We start from the raw sequence: 20,046 nt of genomic DNA, 5'->3' as shown, positions 1-20,046 counted from the left end.
AAAGAATTCATGTAACATAATGATAATATCACAGCAGGAAAAAGGAGTTGCTTTAAATTCAAACAATTAAAGATCCATAATACTAGTAAATGATTACAAAAAAATAATTCCTTGCGAAATTTTCGTTCTAAATTGAATAAATGAAGAATTGGAAGCTTGTATTAGATGTGCAAAAAAAAAAAAAAAAAAAAAAAAAAAAAGGATCATGTAACATCAACTAAACTGCTGCTTAAGTTTCATTTGGTTTTTATCTTACTTCTACCCTCAGATTCACAAATTTTTCTCCAACATCTGATGATTATGAGGAACGGTATGATTCCCCATGGTGAATTTGCTCCAATGTAATATGCGTAGTAGTGCAATGGACTCACAGAGAAATGGTCCCCTTCCAATATTGCGGTTATATAATATATCACGAGACCATAGAATTGCCCAAGAGATACAGCCAGCTGAAGAACATACCTATAGGATTTGCGGGTTGCTATAGCATACCTGCATGCATTATACAATAGATCTAATCATGTTAATAATCATTTCTCAACACTCAGTTAAATTATCAGCATGATAAAAAGTGAAGAGCATGCTAACTACTTACGCTGCTAATAGGCAAGCAGGGCCTTCAATGACGGCTGTTACTCCTTCGACAGCAACAATTGCAGAGTCGAAAGAGGCATACCTTGAATCACCTCTGCTGTATTCTTTCCCTGTGAAAGCCATATTATCAGACAAATTGCAAAACAACCTTCAAATGTCAAGGGGAAAAAAAATGTCTATCACGTATCAATACAATTAAGAAACAAGAGCCTTACAAATTTCGGCCAAGAAAAATCCATTCTTGTCCTTGTAGAAATCTGGTGAGAAAGCGAAGTATCCCTCAACAACCATATGTATTAGACCAGTGATAGTAAACCAGCATATGAGCAATCTTTCAAGTTTTGTTGTCTTTGAAAACAAACCTGTGAGACAGAGAGCTTGGTGTGTAAGAATTGAGAATAGATAATAGTATTTAAGGTGAATCACAACTACATATTTCCTATGATCAATCCTAACCAACTTGCAGGAATTCGCGACCTCTAATTTCAAATAACAGTATAAGGCATTAAGGTGAATCCCTACTTTAAGAGCATTGCCACTAATGGGCATTTTTTTGGTTGCCCAATCTCTCTCTAACCACTTTCTCACTCTTCCTCCCCATGGGCATTTTCTTGGTCATTTTTATTCTACACCAATGGTCAAAAATTATAATCCCCACCATTCTCTCTCCTATTTTTAACCCTATACCCCACCAATATTTATCTCTCCTACACATCATTAAATTTGTAATTTAAACAAAATTTTGTATTGATTAAATTATTTATGAGTAGTACAATATTAATTATTTTTAATATTAATTTTTGCAAAATGTATTTTTTAATAAAATAATAATATTTATTCTTAACTAAATTTTTTTATTGATTAAATTATTTATGAGTACAATATTAATTATTTGTGTCATTATTTTATGCGAAATTTCATTTTTCATTAGTACAACATTAACGATTACAACATTGGAACATAATGATTGTACACCAATCATACAAACCAAATAAATTAACGATTGAAGTTATGTATGAAATGAATACTCAATTTATGGATTTCACACCTTTAATGTATAGTAAAAACAAAATACATGACTACTCAATTCTTAATAATCAATACCAATGCTTGTCATACGGTTGAAGTTATGTATGAAATGACTACTCAATGGTTGTATAAAACAAAAACTACAATTGGACTTGACTACTTTTTGGGATTTGACAGTTCAATGGTTGATAAAACCAACCACTTGACTCATAATTGTATAAGACAAAATCTACACACAGTAGCTAGTACTTCACTCATAATTGAACAAAATATATGAAAATGTAATATAATTTGATAAATTTTTGGAACATAATTAATAATAAAAATTAATTCATTGCAACATAAAATAAACAAAATACTTGAAATCATAATGCATAATAAACTACTCTACTTTCCACCATACACTTCTTGAATTAGTTCCTCCTTCCACGCTTCTTCAGTTGGTGTAAGTGGCGTCGTTTTGGACATAATTTCTTGCAACATATCAAATTTCATCTTCTTCTCTTGTAATTCGACCTGTTTGTTTTTCCTTTTTTCCTTTTCCCTTTCAAGCTCCAACCTTTGCAGCCGTAAATTTGCCTCAAAGCTTCTAACTTCAGTACAAGCCTGTATCTGTTCACCAATACTTAAAATTGCACTATCATGAGCAATAGCTTTTCCCTTACGCTTATGTAGTCGAATTTTTAAAAAAATCTTATTAAATATTCCGCTTAAGTCTTTAGTGAGAAAAAACTTATAATCTAGATCAAAATCCTTGATGTCTTTTCCCACCATTCTAGACGATCACATTCCTATTCATTTGGTCAAAATCACGACATTATTTTCATGAAATGTTTTTACTAAGAGCTTGTTCAATTCTAATTGATTTTCACTTTTACTTCTTAAGTTCTTATGAATTTATTTAAACTATTCAGTATCAAGAAAATTTTTCCTTCAACATTACTAATATGATTATGAACACCATATGATTATAAGTGGTTAGAACCTTTTTTTTTTTTTTTTTTTTTTTTTTTGAGGAAAATCGAAGCGGTTAGAGCTTAAAAGTGTACAACTATTACAAGAGTAAACACTTTCTTTTACACATCCTTGATAGCGATTTTTGAAACCATATTGTTGTTCCTCGTTACACTCACTTTATTACTCATTGAGAAATTTTGAGTTTGAACACCATATAAAAGCTCATAAATGCTTTTTAACAAACAAAAAAGATTGAAAAAAAAATCACAAAAAACTATAAAAATTACCACCACTTAATCAATCCTTAGATGAAATCCGTAAGTGGAAATTGTGGAGTCCACATTGTCCACTTGTTACCATAATATTATTCCAAAAAAAAAGAAGGAAAAACTAACCCAACCACTCCACCCCCTACCATTATAAATTTGGAACCCCCTTCTACACCTCACATGTGCCACCCCTACGGCTCTACCCCACCTCTGACACCGAAGGAGGGTCTCCACCCACTAAACCAACTTTGATTCTCATGAAGTACTTTACAATATGGAAATGAATAACAATAAAAAAATAATAATAATAAAACACATAGTACTCCGTATCAAGGTTAAGTTAGTACTCCCTTCGTTTTAAATACTTGCTCCATTTCTATTTTTTGCACTATTCATTTGTCCTACTTGGACTAATGTTTGTGATTTATACATAAGAAAAATATAATTTTGTGAGTATTTGTTGGAATCGTCTCAATGAATAAATTATCAATTATCAATTGTTAGAATTTATACTTATTGATAATTAAAGATATTATTGCTTCAAAAAAAAAAATTAAAAGTATTATTGCTTCAAAAATAAAATAAAATTAAAGATATTATTGATCAAAGATTAACATTAGAGTTGTCCATATTTCGGATTAATACCGAAATCCAATCCAACCCAAACCGAATTATCAATACGGATCAGATCCAAAATTTAAATTGGATCGAATCGAATTGAGATTTTTTTCAAAATTCAGATTTTTGGATCAGGTCTGATTTACCCTAATTGGAATCAAACTAAATCGAAAACTGAATTGTAAAATTAAGCATTTATGAATATGCTTTCATGGTGTCTTAATTAAGTTGCTGCCTGCTGATATTTTGTGGTGCATGGTTCTGCCTTTTTAGTTTGCTGATGAGATTTGGTGCATGGATTGCTGTAATGATGTGTCTTGTAGATGTAATAGCTTAATATTAATTAATATTGCCTTGATCTTGAACAATTTAATTCAATCAATACTATTACAAAACTTGTATTAGTATTAATATTAAGGCTTGAACAAGTATTATTTTTAAAATTGCATTTTTATTTTTTATTATTGTATTAGACGCTAAAAATTAACGTTCTCTAATTTGGATTTTTCGGATCGGATCCAAATAACCGAATTTTAATTCGTATTAGATCGGATTGGATTGAGAGAGTAATTCGGATCAGATCGGATTGAAAAATTGAAAACCGAATTATAATTCGGACCGGATTGAATTTGCCTAAATTAAAACCGAAAACCGAACGGACATTCCTAAGGCCCTAATTAACATCGACATACATGTCCAACATAAATTGAGCAAATATTTAAAAACGGGAGGAGTATTTCACAATTTTATTCGTTGCATTAAATAAAATATGACACCGATTTTCAGCAGTTCATGAACCCCCGTAACCCCGTTTCTAATTCTTTTCAGCTTTTTACATTTTATTACTCCAATTTCCCTAATTCTCTCTCCTGTTTTTCTCACAATCATCTCTCTTATTATTCTGGCCACGCACATTCTTTCCTTCAGGTATGTTTCTCTTCCCCTCTCTTAAATTAGATCTCTAACTATGAAACTCGATGATTATTAAATTTAGACCCAAATATTATGATTTATTTCTTTGTGTTCAATCTGATGCCTGATTGTTTGATTTGTGTGAATTATTCCGATCTGTTATTCATGATTTTTTAAAACTAGTTTCTGGGTATTCTAGATTTTTTGCTTTTATATGCTATAGATCTGATTTTAATAGTCATACTGAAGAACATTTGGAGGATTAGGGTTAAAGAATTGAATTTTGATGTTGGATGGTTGAATCCCACGTCAGATCTTATCTGGGGTTTTTAAGAGGGTGAATTTTGATTGCAATTCATTTTGTATTTCATGTTTGATGTGATTTTACCATTTTTATTATGTTGGTTTCAGTGGTTGTTTACTGATTTAGGGTTGTTTGAGGAAATTTGATTGATTAATTTACTTGGATTGTAATGCAATTGTCATATAGTTGGTGGAAGTTTAGCTGAATTTGAGGACTGGAAAAAGAAATTGTATTGTGTTGAGGAAGGATAAGACTGAGAAACGAAAATGCCTGCACAGAAGATCGAAACCGGGCATAATGATGTTGTTCATGATGTTCAAATGGATTATTATGGTAAACGTGTTGCCACTGCGTCGTCTGATACCTCGATTAAGATAATTGGTGTGGGCAGTAATTCCGCCACACAACCTCTTGCCACATTGACCGGCCACCAAGGGCCTGTCTGGCAGGTTGCGTGGGCACACCCGAAATTTGGCTCAGTTCTTGCTTCGTGCTCCTATGATGGTAGAGTTATTATCTGGAAGGAGGGCAATCCGAATGAGTGGGCACAAGCTCATGTGTTCCATGAGCACAAATCTTCAGTTAATTCCATTTCTTGGGCACCTCATGAAATAGGGCTTTGTTTGGCCTGTGGATCGTCTGATGGAACCATCTCTGTTCTTACCCTTCAGGCTGATGGTAGTTGGGACACAAACAGGATTGATCAGGCTCATCCGGTTGGGGTAACATCTGTTTCATGGGCTCCAGCAACAGCTCCAGGGGCTCTTGTTGGATCTGGATTGCTTGAACCCGTCCATAAATTGGTTTCCGGGGGTTGTGACAACACCGTGAAAGTTTGGAAGCTTTTCAATGGGACATGGAAGATGGACTGCTTCCCTGCTCTTCAGATGCACTCAGATTGGGTCAGGGATGTGGCCTGGGCTCCTAATCTAGGGCTTCCAAAGTCGACAATTGCTAGCGCTTCACAGGATGGAACTGTGGTCATATGGACTGTAGGCAAAGAAGGGGAGCAATGGGAGGGCAGAGTATTGAAGGACTTCAAGACTCCTGTTTGGAGGGTGTCTTGGTCTTTGACCGGGAACTTGTTGGCTGTTGCAGACGGAGACAACAACGTTACATTGTGGAAAGAGGCAGTTGATGGAGAGTGGCAGCAGGTTTCAACGGTGGAGCCATAGGTTTTTGCAGATTCTCTTTGTAATTTCTACCTTACTACAATTTCTTTTCTTATGGACTTGACCGAACTAGTTTTTTTAGTCCGATTCTGCTGCAGTTTTGTTGTGTGGTGAATACTGTTGATTGTATGCTTTAGCTGATATTGTTTTACAACTATCACTCAAGGTAGAGAGAGACATACTTGGTGATCCTTTCTGTTTTAGATTTATACAGCATCCAAATTTGTTATTTGCCCATTGTTTAATTCGTTGATTTCATCCTCATTAGTAATCTCTGCAAATTACCATGTTGTGTTTGTGGTATAATGTGACATAGATCTGAGAAAGGCTGGTAGGGGTTGAGCTTGCTAGTTGCGAATTGATGATTTTAGTAAGATCATAGCTCTTATAGTCTATGAAGGTCTTAGAAGTTGCTTCTTGCTCAGTAAATGCTGCCTTGGTTAGTGACATGTGCATTCTGGTATCCTCTATCAACTTTGATCCTTGCCAGAGCCTAAGACAAGGTCTCTGTTTTAGGTAGTATTTCGTGTGAGACATCTTCTGGGTTGAATCGATGCATTGAGCCATCTGTTTCTGTTTCTGTTTCCCCCTGTTTAAGTCACGATTTGATTATTTAGTCGCAATGATATCTTTCTCTTCCTTAGGTGAACCGATTGATTTCCTTAGTTGAAGCATTATGATAGGTTTTACTGGTGATGGACAGAGTTGAGCAGCGTAGCTGTAGGTGTTCAGTTTCCATTCACTAAATTTGTGGTTCTTCGCTTGTAACTCGATCAAACTTAGGCTTTGCAACACATGAATACAAATCCAACATCGTATTACATCGATGTACAATTATACTTATAACTAAGATTATATCCAATCATGTAATTTTATTAAAAAACTGAAAACTAAAAACAAAAAACAATGTCAAACAAGCCCTTAAAAATTGAGTTTGAGCTAAAATTTCTGAACAATTTCTATAAAATGATGTACTAGTATTAACGTTGATTTGTAAGATCAAACAAAAACTTTTGCTCTTTTGGATACACATTACGAGTGATTTTCACAATGTAATCTAATTTATTTTTTTTTGAGAACCTCACAATGTAATCTAATAGTTATATGTAAAAGGTAACTTTTATTTTATATTAAGGTAATTGTTGATAGTTAATAAGTACAGTCTAATTCTTTTAAAAGTTTGTGATTTATACCAAGTATTTGATTTTATTAAGTATAATTGTATAAGTAATATTAAAAAGTACTCTCTCCGTCTCTAAATTATATTCCTAGTTTTAGCATTTATTCCTCACATAATAGAGAGAAGTAGGAATGTAATTTAGGGACGGAAGGAGACCTTAAATTTTGCAATTAAAAAAAAAAAAAAAGTTGAAGTGTACAAGTCTTAAGATGGGAACATTGTTGTTAATTTCCCACTTTTAAGGGGAAAAAAACTATGAAATATTTCGTTCAACTTTATGAGTAAATGCATAATTGACTCTAACTTAAACCTAGTAACCTACCATCAAAAGTTCAAAATAGCTTTGATTTTTTGGAATAACCTGCCTAGCTATCTCAATCTACTAGCTATATGCTTAATTAAGAATTAAACTATTGGGTAATAGCTTTATTTTTTTGACATAATGGTATAGCTTATTATTGCTTATAAGTCGACCATACCTCTAAGTTTTAGCCATGAATTGAGGTTTGTATCTCTTAACTTTGATTTAATGCTTCCGAAAGTAATAGACAACAATATAATTAAATTATTAAGTAAATGAAAAATATGGTTCCTAAGGGTAGGACAATGTGAATTTTTTTTTTTTTTTTTTATTATTTTTTTTTTCCTTTTTTGGTATTTAGAGAGTCTTAAGGACGGCGGTGAAAATCGATCCCAGAATCTCATGGGATCGGTAGAGAGCTCTAACCACTTGAGCTATCCCTCACTCTCGTAGGACAATGTGATTTGATCCTTGATTTTTGGTATGTATCATTCACTTGTGATATTAGCCGAAATTCATAATTTTCTAAAAACTATAAAAATATCATAGGTCGTCAATTAGTATAAGTTTATGCCTAGTTTCGTATAATTAAAAATGAACAAATTTTAAAAACTTCAATGTGTAGCATTTCATCAATTGATCGAGGATAAGCTAACCTTAGCTTATATCAAGTTACGTATTGGAATTAAAATAACCAATCAACCTTAGCTTATATCAAGTTACATATTGGAATTAAAATATCATTGATATAAAATTAATTAGGAATTGATTTCCTAAAAAAAAAGTTAAAATTGATGTGCTTTTGTGACGATTTGCTATCTAGCTAGTAGGTATGTAATGACTGATAATAATGATGGTGGAAATGTTCGATTTAATAAATTAAAAAAAAAATTACCAAAAAATAAATTAAATAAAATAAATGTTCAAACCCCGTTGACCCGACTCCAAAACTTTGGGAAAGGGTTGAAATTTTTTTGACTCGTAACCTGAAGTGACCCAATCCGAAACTTTTATGACCCGACCCTAATTGACAGGTGTACATAGTAATAAAATTCTATTAGATTGTGAAGTATATTATTTTAACGATTAGTATATATTATAAAGGTATGTTTTACGCATTGAACTACTTCCTTCACTCCAAAAAATATTATGATATAAAAAATAAATTTATATGATAATTTTTTAAAATAATATGATAAATTTTTTTTGAATAAAATTATAATTCAATTTGTACTTAAATATTGGTATATTATCGAAAATAAAACTCTAAACTAACAATTTTATCCTAAAATTTTATCCAAATAGAATTCTAAACTAACTTTTTTATCTTATGAAGTCTATTTAAATATATTCAACGTGGCGCAACACTTGGCGAAAATTTGAACGTCAAGTGTCACTGCCTCGTGACCTGGCTAAAAGATTAGCTTTATATATTGGTTATATGAAATGATATACTCATCCCTCTCAGAAACATGAGCTTGTGTAAACTTTTCATTACTTTGTGAAAAAAAATTTCCTTATGAAATATCTATTAACCTATACTAAAAACAAATACTTTCATGACACTTGTTAGTTGTTATTACTTTGTGAAAAATTTCCCCACCTTTTTTTGTTTTGCTTTATTTTATTTTTTGTTTTTTTTGCAAAATCTTTAAGTAAAATATTTATATCTTGTGATATTTTCCTTCTAGTTTGACAATCATATTTCATATATACCCAAATGAAATATTTCCAAATATCTTTAATATACTTTATATTTTGTAGTATTAATGTCAAAAATATTTAACAACCATACATTACACGGAATTTTAACTTTGGTAAACTAATAAATATGAACATACAAAATACAAAGGGATACTTTTTCTAGTACTCCATGCATATATTCTTTTTGAAGACACTCCATGCATATATTCTAATACTTCATAAAATCTTCATCATATACCCTAAGTCCCTAAACTTTGACTTTTCCATATGATAATCAACTAATTAAGTTGCATTAGTATAATAATATAATAATCAAGCACACATAAAATAATATTGGTTTGGAAAAAAATTAATAACAATACTAGTACGTCCACTTGTATATATATGATTATAAAATTCTTATCTTTTTATTCACGCCATTATATATAAGACCACAACCAAGTGAAAGAAGCAAAGAAATATAAATACTCTTACTTAATTAAAACAAAGAAGAGATTATGAAAGAGAGGTAAAATAAGTTTTAAGCACCTAAAAACTTCTTCCATGGCTAACACACCCACAAAATTTTTGCTAGTTCTTCCTTCTTTTCTTATTCTAACCTTGTTTTACTTGTTTTTCTTTCACCAAAACAAGTTTAATTTAAATATCAATCTTTTTTCTAATTTTTTTCCACTTTCTTCTAATAATAATCCTTCCATTAACATTATTAATAATCATACACACCATTCTCACAATAACATCTCAATTTTTTCCATGTTAGTTGTAAGTTCATTATATACTGGTTATTTTCCTTTAATTTTTTTTTTTTGAAATTTATTTTTTCTAATGTCTTGGTAAATTTTTTCTTAATTAACTTTCTTTGTGCATGTATAGAAGAAAGAGGTAGAAAACAAGAACAACAACAATAACAACAAACACCATCGTAGTTTGGAGAAGATTGAGGATGGAATGGCTCGAGCTCGTGCCGCGATCAAGGAAGCATCCCGGAGCCAGAGTTATACATCAGAAGAAGAACAGACTTTCATTCCAAGAGGTCCCGTTTACCGGAATCCATATGCTTTCCATCAGTAAGCCTTTAAAAAACTAATTACTCTTTATTTTATTTTATTTTTCCCTTCAAATTAAACTTGAAGTAATATATACTCGTATAATTCACTTTAAATTAATTAATTCTGTTTAGAAGTTATGGAGTAATTTATTTTTACGATGATAATATAACTTGTTCATGTTGATAATATGTCAAATTATTAAATTCAAACAAATATACATAGTACATTAGTACTAAAACCTACCTAGTACGAGTATAATTTTCTTAGAGATGATGTTCATATGAATAATCGACTAATAATTTAATTGTTAAATCTAGTGAGAATTGGTTAATCAAACACAAGAATTTCAACAACTTTTAAGACGTGTTAGATATTTGTATATGTATTACATTCGAGTGTAGGATGAAAATTGTACATCGAAATTTATACATAGTTCTATTACTTCTATACATGCAATGGTATAATTTAATAAAAAAACCTTAAATAGAAAGAGGGGAAACGACATTTAATTCATATATTGTCTATGTATAACTTGGACTTTTGTCTTTCTTTCTTTGACGGAAAAATTGAATATCAATAAGAGTTAAAACTCAGGAGAATAATGGAATAATATTAATGAATTCCAAATGGTTGACTAAAGATTTTTTTATCATATATTTTTATTTCATTGCGATTGTGCTTTTCCATAATCTTAGACTTGAAGGAAATTATTTTATTTTATGGGAAGGTCTTCATGATAAAGTAAAGAAGGAAAATAAATCACAATTCTAATAAATGCATGCACATATAACATATAGTAGCATGTGCCCTAGACCCTTATTGATTTAAGAAATGACAAACAGGCAAAAAGAGCTTAAGTTTTGGAAATTTCTTTGGAAACATGAATTAATGTATTGATGAATTTAATACGTGATGTTTATCAAATACGAAGCTAGCAAACAGAGAGTGAGGGATAGCTTAAGTGGTTAGAGCTCCCCTCTCGATTTCAAGAGATCTTGGGATTGGTTCTCACCACCCGCCCTTGTGGCTCTCTAAACACACAAAAACAAAAAAAAAAACAAAAAATGCTAGCAAACAAACAAAACCAAATTTACAAAAAAAAAAATTAAAATTATGTACTACATATCTATAACTTTATACTAAAGGCGAAACCAGGAATGACACATGTCATCTCCTGATTAAAAATTTTCCCTCCAAAAGTTTTTATTTTTATTTTTATTTTTTTTGGGTCAAAGCTTCTTAAAGAAGCTTTTAATACAAACTATGCAATAATATTTCATTTCCTATTTATTTTTTATACAATAATATGTAATCTATAACTTTTATACTAAAGGCGAAACCAGGAATGACACATGTGATCTCCTGATTAAAAATTTTCCCTCCAAAAGTTTTTAATTACAAAACTTTCATCCTATTTTGCAATTAGGTATAATTTTTTATAATTAAATAATAGTGTTAAACTAATGATAAATATTAAGTATTAAAAATTACCGTGCATGGCACGGGACTTAACCTAGTATTAATATAATCTCTAAAATTTTGCTTTGCCTCCTGCATAATAGGAAATGCAAAAAAAAAAAAAACTACGATACAAATTTTTACGTGTAACACTTTCATTGTTCGTTAGCTTTTTTTCTTTTTTGTCCCTTTTTGCAGACTTGTTTATCAATTTACTATTGATCATCATGTTATTATTTTATTAAAACACAAATTTTGAGTAAAAAAATTGAGAGAGAGGCTAATACGCATGATTTTAATTATTAACAATTTAATTAATAGTGTGTGAAGCACATAATAATTAAAACATAGTACGAAAATGCTCAATACCTTAAACTATACGGTAAAGTGTAAACAAGCTTCCTTTTTGAATTGAGAGATCCAAGAAATATGAAAACAAATTGAAGGTGGATAATATAAAACCTTATATTATACGATGATTACACGATTATCACTACATATAATTTTACACTCGTTGAATTTTTTGACGGTATAACACTAGTACTCCGGTACTTAGAATGAAGTAGCAATTTCACATGGTCGTACATTACATTTGAAATGGCACAGGATCCTATAATCAGAATTAATGATGGTTTAAAGTATGAATAATGATGGAGTAATTTGGAAGATAAGTAGCATGAATTTTAGGGTAAAATATGTTATATGTTGTACATCTTGAGTACACATGCACTTGTATGCTGCATGCATATCATTCTATGCGCAAGCTCGTATGGGTTAAGTTATCGATCATGGATTATGGCATGAGTGATGATGACTCGTGCATGCCCCGGCGATTTGTAAGGATATCATACATTGGCCTAGTTCGGCAAAATTAATTGTTAATCGTGCGAATAGCTTACATTTATTTAGTTTTTTTTTTTTTTTTTTTTATTGTTAAAGGTTATTTTATCAAATAGTTGTTACATGTGATGTGTACACATCCATTATGCAATTATCATTGTGATACATACGTACGATATTATACATAGATTTGCTATAACTAATTGTAAGCTAAATTGATAACATAAGCAGGAGTCATATAGAGATGGTAAAAAGATTCAAGATATGGACCTACAAAGAAGGGGAGCCACCCTTGGTGCACCAAGGACCAATGAGCTATATCTATGGCATAGAAGGGCATTTCATTCAAGAAATGGAAGATGGAATGAGCTTGATCAACAAGTTTTTGGCTAGTAACCCTAACGAGGCGCATGTCTTCTTTCTTCCCTTTAGTATAGTAAACATAAGGATATCATTTTACAAGCCCCACGACTTCGATCGTGGACCGCTCAATAGAGTGACATTGGACTATGTCAATGCGGTGGCGGAGAAGTATCCTTATTGGAATAGAAGTCATGGAGCTGATCATTTCATGCTCTCTTGTCATGACTGGGTGAGTCGTTATAACATAATACTCTCTTTGTTAATAATTTATCATCACGTTGAATAGTGTAATTTAATCTAGTTATCTTATGAATTTACAAATACAACACATGACAAATCATATAAAGTCAAACAAATTAAAAGTGGTATTATCTTGAGGTATTTTTTCATATAATTTCCTAGCTAATGTAATTATGTTTGTATATATTTCAGGCACCGGATATTTCATTTGGCAATCCAAAATTGTTGCAAAATCTTATAAGAGCACTTTGTAACGCTAATACATCCGAGGGATTCCAACCCGTGAGAGACGTACCAATACCCGAGATAAATGTCCCGGCTAGGCAATTAAACCAACCAGGCTTGGGTTTGCACACAAGTAAGCGTCAAATCTTTGCATTTTTCGCGGGTGGTAACCATGGCCACGTTAGAAAGTTCTTATTTGAGCAATGGGAGAAAGACAATGAAATCCAACTCTATGAACACCTTCCTAAGCATCTAAATTACTTCCAAATGTTAGGAAAAAGCAAGTTTTGCTTATGCCCTAGTGGTTACGAAGTAGCAAGTTCACGTATAGTCGAAGCTATACGCGCAGATTGCGTACCCGTAGTTATTAAGGATAATTATTCGTTCCCTTTCGGTGATGTTCTTGATTGGAGTCGATTTTCGATCCATGTTTCGGTGTCGAAAATTCCTGAGATTAAGACGATGTTAAAAGGAATTTCTCCAAAAGAGTATGAGAAATTAATACAAGGAGTTAATAGTGTAAAGTGGCACTTTACTATAAATAGACCTGCTAAACCATTTGATTTAATTCATATGGTGTTGCATTCTGTATGGTTACGAAGACTTAATATAAGATTGCCATATTAATTTTATTGTCAAAATCTCACATACATATAATATGGTATAAATATATTTATACGAATTACACTTTTTTCATGCATGATATTGCACTTATTAGTATAATCCAATTGACTCGTATTTGTTATTTTTGAATTGAAATATAAGTCGTCTCTCTTAATCTCTTATCATAAACGGAGTATTCATAAATCATAACTTTTAGAATTAGTAAATCATTTATCATAAATTAATCCCTACCAAGGACGTTTAACTATCACTAGTAGAAAAAAAGTAAATAGGCAGCCCCAAATGGCAAGCAGTTATTGAATTCTACTTCCAAAAACACCAAAAAAAAAACCTTGAAACAAGTACATGGCAAGCGGTTTGGACATTGAACCGCTTGCCATTTGCTAAAAAAAACCTAAAATTGTACGCGACCTTCTTATTTTTCACGCCTCTTTTTCTTCTCTCTCCTTTCTTATTTCTCACGCTCATTTCTCTCTCCTCTCACACCTTCTCTCCCCTCATTTCTCACGCCTCCTTCTCCTCTCTCCATCTCCTTCTCCACAACAACCATTAGCCCACCCAACAACAGTCTGCAACACCAACAACAACATCGACGAGCCCGCAACACCAACAACAACATCAACGAGCCCGCAACACCAACAACAACATCAACGAGCTTCTTTCTCTTTGTTCTTTCTTTCTCACAACCTTCGGTTTTCATGGTTTTTTATGTCAAATTTGACCATGAAAACTCTAAATATAGAGTTTTCATGGTCGAATGTTGATATGTCCATTTTATATAGTATTTTACCCCCGTCCCTTGGTCATAATTAGTAGTGTTTTTGGCTCTTTCGAGCCACTTTTATTACTAATTGGTGTTTTCTAGTGTTTTCGTAGTCTTTGTTGAGTTTTGTAGGGAATTGCACCTTTGGAGCATTTTCTCGGGTTTTTCATGGAGCGACTACGGGAATTAGAAGAGCACGACCATCTTTGAAGCCCAACGCCGGTTAGAGTCATCGAGCCGGTGATTAAGGGCTCGATAATCAGGATACCGAGGTACTTGGACCGAGTATTCAAGACCCAAAGAGGAAATCCGGATTGGGCCGAGAAATCAAGCCCAATCGAAGTCCAAGCCTCGGAGAGAAGCAAGGGCCCGATCGGGCAAGCTAGCACGATCGGGCGCGGCATGTATGGTGCTGGTGCGTGGCCTATAGCGCGCCCGATCGTGCGAGCATCTAGCTCGATCGGGCGACGCTGTTGAGAAGGAGCGCAAGGAAAAAGGCGCGCCCGATCGGGCGACCTCTAGCCCGATCGGGCGCGTGTTTTTACCAGACCTGATTAGTTTAGTTTAATTTTTGTATTGAGAAAGGTTTAAGTACAAATTATGTACGTAATTTTGGAGGACCTTCTTTCTTAGATTTTCTCTCTCTACTTAGGATATTTCTCTCTCTAAATTTCTCTCTCAACTTTGTTCTTAATTATTTTCATTAATTCCAGATTTGTTTGGTAACTATTTCTCTTCTCTTAATCTTAGTTGTTATTTTGTTCCTTTAATCGTGTCTTGCTTTATTGCTTTGATTAGTTTAGTCTCTATTATGTGTTAGTAGTTTTCTTTCTAGGGTTTGTGGGGATCCACAAATAATATGAAAGCGTAATTTATTGTTGTTGATTGTCAATGCTAGATTAATTTCCTATTGATTGATTTAATGCTCTGTGACTAGATTTGCGCAGATCTTTTATGCATGAGTTTAACAATATTGATTCGAGATTCGACAGATGAGAATTAATGTTTAGGTCTAGTTTCAATAGGTAGGTTAATTTATAAATGGTTAAGTGGAGATTCGAAAGATGAGATTTAATACCGGTAAATTAATTGTGTGATTGTAATACGTAGCGAAAGCCCTTTATGATCTGATTAATGTATGCATTGATGAATGATTATTATATTCTACCCTGGAATATTATTTATTGGTGAACCTATGCCCTAGATCCTTTTATTCATTGTTTCCTCCTTATTCTTAATCTTCGTAGTTTAGTTTCATATTCAAATTTATATATTGGTTACTTCATAATCTAGATTATATTAGTTAATTAGGAATAGAAAGACTCGTTTCTCTATGGATTTGACCCTACTTCCCTATCTACATTAGTTAGAGGACTTAGGAATTACTTTTGATTAAGGGATACGACTTTACCCTGTCAAATGTGACCGTTAAAACCCAAAATTCAAGCCAATTTTGAGATTTTGGTGGAATTCAAGGTATGTTCCCTGTTTTCTATCTTTTATTTTGTTTTTTAAGTTTTTTTTAAAATTTAATGGTGATGTGTGGTTGTTTTGGCTTGTTTCGTGCGAATCTAGTTTTTGGTGAGGGTCGTGGTGGGTGAGGTGGGTTTATTCTTGTTTTTTAAGGTGGTTGGTAGTGGGGGTGAATCGAGATAGGGTGCTGGTGGTGGTGGTGGTGGTGATGCGAGTTAAGGTTGTTGTTGGTGGTGTTGATATAATTGGTGGCGGCTGGCGGCGCGCGCGGCTGGTGGTGCGCATGGCTGGTGGTGGAACTGGACAAAAGCAGCAACCATTTTATCAATTTATTTACTGTATTTTTTTTTATGAAAATCAGAAAATGTAATATTGAAGCAATTGATTAATGAAAATAGTTATGTTTATACATATATTAAGTTCTTGTGTATCAATTCAATTGAAAAAAAATAATTTTTTTAAAATTATTATAGGCGTAATGGCAAGCGATTTTGAAAAGTGGTTTGACGCCAAAACCGCTTGCCATTACCTTCAAATGGAAAATGGGAAGCCCCCCAAGCGCAAGCGATTCAAAAATCGCTTCCCATTAGGGTTTTGAGCCGCTGGCCATTTACTATTTTCTACTAGTGTATGAATTGAAATGTCTTAATATACATATACTCGTATGCGAAATGATAATGATCAACTTGTTTATCATTAATTCAAGTTTAACTATTTATACTAGCTACAATTAAACACATGTGGGCCATAATACATCTAATTAATTACCTAAGACACTAAGAGCATGTTCTGATTCACAAAACTGAACTGAACTGATTGGAGCTGAACAAAATTGAACTAATTAGAACTAAACTGAACTGAGTTGAAACGAATTGTTTATGAGAGAAGATTATTAGGAGCTGAACTGAATTGAACTGAACTAAAATTAAGCTGAAGAGAATAGGCCCTAAGCCCAAATATATACTTACACTAAAGCCTAAATTACATAATAATAATACTCGTAATAATCCACAATTGTATAAATTTCTAAAATAAAGATGCATCTTGTTTCTACCACATTTTTCATACTTTCATTCACTAAATCACGGTGTCACCTATAGAAGCAATTTCATGAGATTTTGAAAAAAATTCAATAGCTTTTAGAGTATGTAGTCTACCAACTAACAAAGGTTCAAATGTTGTTTTCAGTGAAAATTCCTAAGAATAATAACGTTGCAATAAGTGCATAATTTAAGAAACAATACATGGTTTCCCGTCACACTTAGCTTCTATTCTACTATTGTGGACGCTCTATATTATTTATTAATTGCAAGCATATCCATATATGATAGCTTTGTTATGCAACCTCATTCTCTTTCTTTTTTTAACAATCAGGCACTAAGCTAGTTGGCTTAAATATGATAGTAGAGTATAGAAATCTAATGAAAATGTTGTATTATATATATATATGTGTGTGTGTGTGTGTGTGTGTGTGGTGTTTAAGCACAAAGTGTCTCATATGCCAATCCAAAATTGTTCAACAATCTCATAAGAGTACTTTGTAGCAACAATTCTTCAAAAGGATTCCTATCAATGAAAGATGTCTCCATTCCGGAAGTGAAGATACCTACCAGAAAATTAAATCGATCCACCAAGCTTAAGGTTGCGAATAAGCCAATGAAACATCTTTGCATTTTTTGTTGCCGGTACTCACGGCCATGTAAGGAAATACTTATTTGAGAAATGGAGGGATAAGAAAGATGAAGAAATTCGAGTTTGCAAGTACCTTCCCAAAAACCTAAAATAACTCAAAATGTTAGGGGTGAAGCAAGTATTGCTTGTGCCCCCTAGTGGTTATGAAGTGGCAATGCAAGTCCAAAGGTAGTCGAAGCTATGCATGCAAAATGTATAGCAGTGATTATCAAAGATAATTACACTTTCACTTTTAATGATGTTCTTGATTGGAGTGAATTTTCAATCCATATTCCAGTAAGTAGAATTCCTGAGATTAAGACAATTTTGAAAAGAATTTCCGCTAAAAAGTAGTTGAAATTGGTTAAAGGAGTAAGGAGTCTAAAGTGGCACTTTACATTGAATAGGCCTTTAAGGCCATTTGATTTAATTCATATGATGTTACATTCTATATGGTTAAACAGGTTTGGTCTAAGATTACCATATTAATAATATTTTTGAGATTTCTATCAAACATCATTAACATTAATGTATATTATTCATGCAAAACTAATTTTTTTTTCTTTTCAATGGAGTTAGAGTTATTAGCAGTAGTATGTATACTGACATGTTAATTCTATTGAGTACACAGTTGTCAATATCGATATTGAAAAGGGTCTAAAATGCAATCTCACTTTATTAATTTATGAATAAACCACTAGGATGTAATACATGAGATTTTAAAACTCGATTTACTTTTCTAATTTTAATAAAATTATTTTAATTAAATTTTGAATCTCTGTTTTAACAAGTACAAATGTTTTTATATTAATACAAGTACTATTTCAACATCATGTTATTTTTGGAAGCTAATTATTCTAAAGTTTTTTTTTATAATTTATTTCGGATTAAATTATACTCCATTTTTTTTATGTTCCATCAAATATTCAAAGGTTTGTATCAAAGTGCGGGATTTTTCTTAACATAATGTTTTTTTTAAAATCCATCGTCCACACAAAATAATCTAAAACTCATCCTAATAATTGAATTAATAACATTAATAGTTTATTATCAATGATAATTGAATTTTTTTTTTTCACCAAACACAAAATAAAAAAAATTTGCGATTAACAAATAGATTTTCCCTAAATTATAATAACGAAAACAAAATTATATAATCTAGGAACTCAGAAAAATTAAATTAAATTATAAATATCAAACTACATTCTATTTATACAAATTATTTTTGTATTCAATATTTTCGTTTCAATCTTTCATTCACGCTCTTAACGATAGACATATTCAGTTGCGATCTCTTTTAGAATATTGCTAAAAAAAAAAATCTTATCATTAATATGGTAATTTTAATATATATTTTTTAGTAAATAAAAAATAAAAATTTAATAAAATTAGTTGTAAATACATAAATTAAGATTTTATATGTATTAACAAATTACGTGAAATTATTTATTAATAATAAATTACATATAGTTATGTAAATATTATATTACACATTGTAGACACATATAATTATGTATTTTGACATACATTATTCTAAATTTGCAATTTATCATTTGTATATCAAATAATACAATGTTAAATAAGACGATGTTAAAATGAATTTTTCTAAAATAGTATAAAAAATTAATTTAATGAGTTAAATGTGTAAAGAGGCACTTTATTATAAATAAACCTACTAAAACATTTGATTTAATTCATATGGTGTTTCATTTTGTATGGTTACGAAAGCTTAATATAATATTGTCACATATATATATATATATATATACATATATATATATATATATATATATATATATATATATATATATATATATATATATATATATATATCCTTTTTTTTTTTCTGTGACCGCATCGCGTAAACAAGAAACGCTAGAAGTGCGGCTCCCCAAGCATATATGTATATATAGCCTTTTTTTTTTTATTGCGCATTTGCAAGTGTGACCGTCTTTTGACGGGATGATGACACAATTAACGATCTTCAATAAGATCGCAATCAACCTTTTTTCTCTCCCCAATTGTTGATCATTTGCAATCAAGTCAAGGTGATGTAGTTTAACCCCACTAACTGTGTCAACTATCTTGAGTTTGTTGGCGACCTCGTCCCCAAAAACTCGACAAAACGCACCGGGGTCGCGGCTATCACTAGGGACCACTGGCACGCCATATATAGGCAAACCAGTCAAGCATAGGACATCCTCCACGCTTACCCAAAAGGGCTCAATCTCATCCGAGTCACCATCTTTCAACGATTACCCGCGCTAACCCAAAAGGGCTCAGCGAGTCCCACCGTCGCC

The 20,046-nt window shown here is 31.9% G+C and overlaps 2 protein-coding genes and 1 pseudogene across 3 annotated transcripts; 2 read left to right on the top strand and 1 right to left on the bottom strand.

Moving 5' to 3' along the window:
* Window positions 1-174: 174 nt before the first annotated feature.
* On the bottom strand, window positions 175-1,159 carry LOC145635690 (putative 3-beta-hydroxysteroid-Delta(8),Delta(7)-isomerase). Its single transcript, XM_081687019.1, has 3 exons — window positions 810-1,159; window positions 596-704; window positions 175-492 (listed from the first exon to the last, which is right to left on the bottom strand). The coding sequence occupies exons 1-3, from the start codon at window positions 1,141-1,143 to the stop codon at window positions 237-239; spliced, it is 699 nt and encodes a 232-aa protein (XP_081543145.1). The 5' UTR covers window positions 1,144-1,159; the 3' UTR covers window positions 175-236.
* A 3,099-nt stretch (window positions 1,160-4,258) lies between these two features.
* LOC145635688 (protein transport protein SEC13 homolog B pseudogene) lies at window positions 4,259-6,084 on the top strand (annotated as a pseudogene). Its single transcript, XR_014113902.1, has 2 exons — window positions 4,259-4,394; window positions 4,870-6,084. The product of XR_014113902.1 is annotated as a protein transport protein SEC13 homolog B pseudogene (transcript).
* Window positions 6,085-9,506: 3,422 nt separating this feature from the next.
* LOC145634385 (putative glycosyltransferase At5g20260) lies at window positions 9,507-13,842 on the top strand. The gene is made up of 4 exons (XM_081685804.1): window positions 9,507-9,802; window positions 9,917-10,107; window positions 12,619-12,979; window positions 13,183-13,842. The coding sequence occupies exons 1-4, from the start codon at window positions 9,584-9,586 to the stop codon at window positions 13,840-13,842; spliced, it is 1,431 nt and encodes a 476-aa protein (XP_081541930.1). The 5' UTR covers window positions 9,507-9,583.
* The last annotated feature ends 6,204 nt before the right edge of the window (window positions 13,843-20,046 follow it).

Source organism: Chenopodium album, chromosome 6 (genome assembly GCF_948465745.1).
Source record: "Chenopodium album chromosome 6, dcCheAlbu1.1, whole genome shotgun sequence".
NCBI classification, from domain to species: Eukaryota; Viridiplantae; Streptophyta; class Magnoliopsida; order Caryophyllales; family Amaranthaceae; genus Chenopodium; species Chenopodium album.
This window is presented reverse-complemented; position numbering and strand designations above follow the sequence as displayed.

Coding starts and splice junctions, on each gene's coding strand:
- LOC145635690 (XM_081687019.1), bottom strand. CDS start 1,143: ATGCCCATTAGTGGCAATGCTCTTAAAGTAGGGATTCACCTTAATGCC. Junction 705..809: donor ATTTTTCTTGGCCGAAATTT/GTAAGGCTCTTG, acceptor TGGCTTTCACAG/GGAAAGAATACAGCAGAGGT. Junction 493..595: donor CCTGCTTGCCTATTAGCAGC/GTAAGTAGTTAG, acceptor TAATGCATGCAG/GTATGCTATAGCAACCCGCA.
- LOC145634385 (XM_081685804.1), top strand. CDS start 9,584: ATGGCTAACACACCCACAAAATTTTTGCTAGTTCTTCCTTCTTTTCTT. Junction 9,803..9,916: donor CAATTTTTTCCATGTTAGTT/GTAAGTTCATTA, acceptor CATGTATAGAAG/AAAGAGGTAGAAAACAAGAA. Junction 10,108..12,618: donor AATCCATATGCTTTCCATCA/GTAAGCCTTTAA, acceptor TAACATAAGCAG/GAGTCATATAGAGATGGTAA.